Source organism: Coregonus clupeaformis, chromosome 28, assembly GCF_020615455.1.
Source record: "Coregonus clupeaformis isolate EN_2021a chromosome 28, ASM2061545v1, whole genome shotgun sequence".
NCBI lineage: Eukaryota > Metazoa > Chordata > Actinopteri > Salmoniformes > Salmonidae > Coregonus > Coregonus clupeaformis.
Window position 1 is genome coordinate 10,422,614 of NC_059219.1, and position 3,173 is coordinate 10,425,786.

The 3,173-nt window shown below is 41.7% G+C and overlaps 1 protein-coding gene across 1 annotated transcript in view; it reads left to right on the forward strand.

The window, feature by feature from the left end:
* Positions 1 to 206: 206 nt before the first annotated feature.
* LOC121542767 (derlin-1) overlaps positions 207 to 3,173 on the forward strand; it is a 14,521-nt gene continuing 11,554 nt past the window's right edge. The window contains exons 1-2 of the mRNA XM_041852298.2: positions 207 to 578; positions 2,854 to 2,965. Of these exons, the coding sequence (XP_041708232.2) occupies positions 426 to 578; positions 2,854 to 2,965 (265 nt within the window). The 5' untranslated portion in view covers positions 207 to 425. The remainder of the gene's footprint in view (positions 579 to 2,853; positions 2,966 to 3,173) is intronic.

The window sequence follows — 3,173 nt, forward strand, 5'->3', positions numbered from 1 at the left end:
TTAGGGCCTAATTTATTTATTTCAATTGACTGATTTCCTTATATGAACTGTAACTCAGTACAATCTTAGAAATTGTTGCATGTTGTGTTTTTATATTTTTGTTGAGTGTAAATCATTTAAAATGTCAACTTCAATGGGGTAACGTCAGAGTTGTGACGTCCCAAGGATCCCAGATAGCAAGGACTGATGTGCAAATTTGACAGGAAGTGAGCAGTTCAAGAGCTAGTCGCGAGAACATTGAGGTATAATAAGAAGCCACGTCATGAAAACTTGACTGAGGAACACAACGTTCGTGAATAATTGTTGTCATCGAAAGGGAGTTATAACACAAGGGATATCGCCAGTCGCCACAGGACTTCGGGTCTGTTAATTTGCCTTTAGGCAATTATTTAACTGTGGTCGTTTTGCCAAGATCGTATGGAAAGATGTCAGATATCGGGGACTGGTTCAAAAGCATCCCGTTCATCACCCGGTACTGGTTTGCTGGTTCGATTGCGGTTCCCTTGATAGGTAAACTGGGACTAATCAGTCCCATGTACCTCGTCTTATGGCCAGAGAACTTCTTTCACAAATTTCAGGTACGTTATGGGCAGTGGGTTTGTTTATGTGCGCTACAATTCGCTGTGTTGCTATGATAGCCTAGCATCAAGGCTAGTAGGCCTTGGATTGTACGAGGGGTGTGAATTCAGTCCAATCACAAAACAAAGAGGTTGGACTTCCGGGATGCATGAAGACGCTAGTTCGATGATAGGATAGCAGCAATTTCAATAGTAAATATGTACAAATTAACTACAAGGTTATTTCGAAAGGTTTGGTGAATATCTCACAAATATATGGTGATATTCCTGCATTTGTTATAGGTTTGGTCGTGAGGTTTCACCAAAATCATCTCAATACAATTCCACCAGGTGGTGCTATCCCATCCACCTTTGGACAGCCTAACTGGCACCTCCCACATTACATACAGTAGTCATCATGACTCAAGCAAGCAAGGGTTTCATCATCATCGTCTTCTGACAGGTGGTGTCACTAGATGTCACTAGACCCTTCTTTTCTTACTGGACCCCAGCTGTCAGGCACACACACCACAAACACACACATTTACATTTTAGTCATTTAGCAGACGCTCTTATCCAGAGCGACTTACAGTTAGTGAGTGCATACATTTTCATACAGGACATTTCACATTCTTAAAATAAAGTGGTGATCCTAAATGACCTAAAACAGGGAATTTTTACTCTGATTAAATGTCAGGAATTGTGAAAAACTGAGTTTAAATGTATTTGGCTAAGGTGTATGTAAACTTCCGACTTCAACTATATTTAGCCATGGAGCACGTTCTGATTGGCCAGTGAGGGGTCAAGCCTTGACACACCTTCAACTTGCTTACACCTTTAACTTGTTTATTCAAGTTGAAGGTAGTGGTGGCACAGTAGCCACCACCAGCTACTGCGCCCATAATTCTGGTTGTGAAAATAGCAAAAATATTTCTGACACACCCGTGAATCAATAGCGCTACCGCCAGCGCTTACAACTTGACCAAACTGGCCCCATTGTGCACATGTTGATTTGGTCTATCCCACACAAACCACAAACACATCCAGGGTGGACAGTTTCAGTTCTCCGCCCTGACAGCTCAGCTGACTACTGGTTATGCTAATCGCTACATCTCGGTTTGTGGTTGTGCGTGGTAATGTTTAGCATTTTATCCATCTTTTCACTATTATGGCTGTACGTTGGTTATGCAGGTAAGAATGAGGACATGTAGCGTATCATATATTCCTTACAGTTTATTAGCTATCTAAATTATTTAAAATGTATTTATTTAGCTAGCACCGTTCAGATATCTACAATGTAGCTAACTAGCCTACATGCTAGCCTACATTTAGCTTGTACCTAAAAGGCTAAACAAATTTGACGCCACAGTGATGTTTTCATTCATATGTGTGGATTTATTGCACTTTGGCTGACATTTTTATGTTCTCAGAGAGCAAAATTGCTGTCAAGGGACCGAGTATGAAAAATGTATGCACTCACTAACTGTAAGTCGCTCTGGATAAGAGCGTCTGCTAAATGACTAAAATGTAAATGTAATGTAAAATGTTATCTTGTGAGGGCAGAGCAGGTTTCCATTGGCGAGGCCACAGCTGGCACACCTGTGCTGGGCTGTTGTTCCATTGGGTTTTTGTGGAGAGAAAGAAATCAGTGCAGTGCCCCAACCCAGTCAGCTGTTCATATAGCCCAGGGTGTATGTTTTAGGGTTGTCAACAAAACATGAAGCAGACTTAATTTCTTGAGAAAAAAACATTCTAAAGTTGCAAACACACAGCCTTATGTTGTCAGCAGTCACATTCGTTTTTTCTCCAAACTAGGCCTGTATCACACAATATGTTACATACAGGCAGGTGTTAAAGGACAATATGTTACATACAGGCAGGTTTTAAAGGACACTATGTTACATACAGGCAGGTTTTAAAGGACAATATGTTGCATACAGGCAGGTTTTAAAGGACAATATGTTGCATACAGGCAGGTTTTAAAGGACAATATGTTACATACAGGCAGGTTTTAAAGGACCATAGAGTTTAGCCTGCTTTGTGTTTTCGTGGTATCACAATACTGGTATGGTATCCTGATACCCTAGTGTGTTTACATTAAAAGGAAAGCATGCCCAATGCCAAGAAACTTTTCATAAACCTGTGAATGTGGCAGTTGAGTACATCATTTTGCCCTGGCACCCACCCCCACCAGACTGTAGCCTAAATGCTAACAGACTGTAGCCTAAATGCTAACAGACTGTAGCCTCTGTGAGTGGTTGGTAATAATGTCCAATATGTCTCTCGCTCTCTACAGGTATGGAGACCAATCACCTCCACCCTCTACTTCCCCGTGGGCCCTGGAACAGGCTTCCTCTACCTAGTCAATCTGTATTTCCTCTACCAGTACTCTACCAGGCTGGAGACAGGTGGGTTCACACAGTCCTCTAGCAGGGTTCTGTTCAGGAGCATGTAACGTTACAGAACGTTCAAATAGAAGCGTCCATGTAGAATATGGAATTGTCATAGAAATAGAATGAATAGATCTTATAATCTGCAACAACATTCAGAATGTTTCACATCACTGAATAGTCCTACACCCCAGCGGAGACAGGTGGGTTCACGCCAGGTCACAGA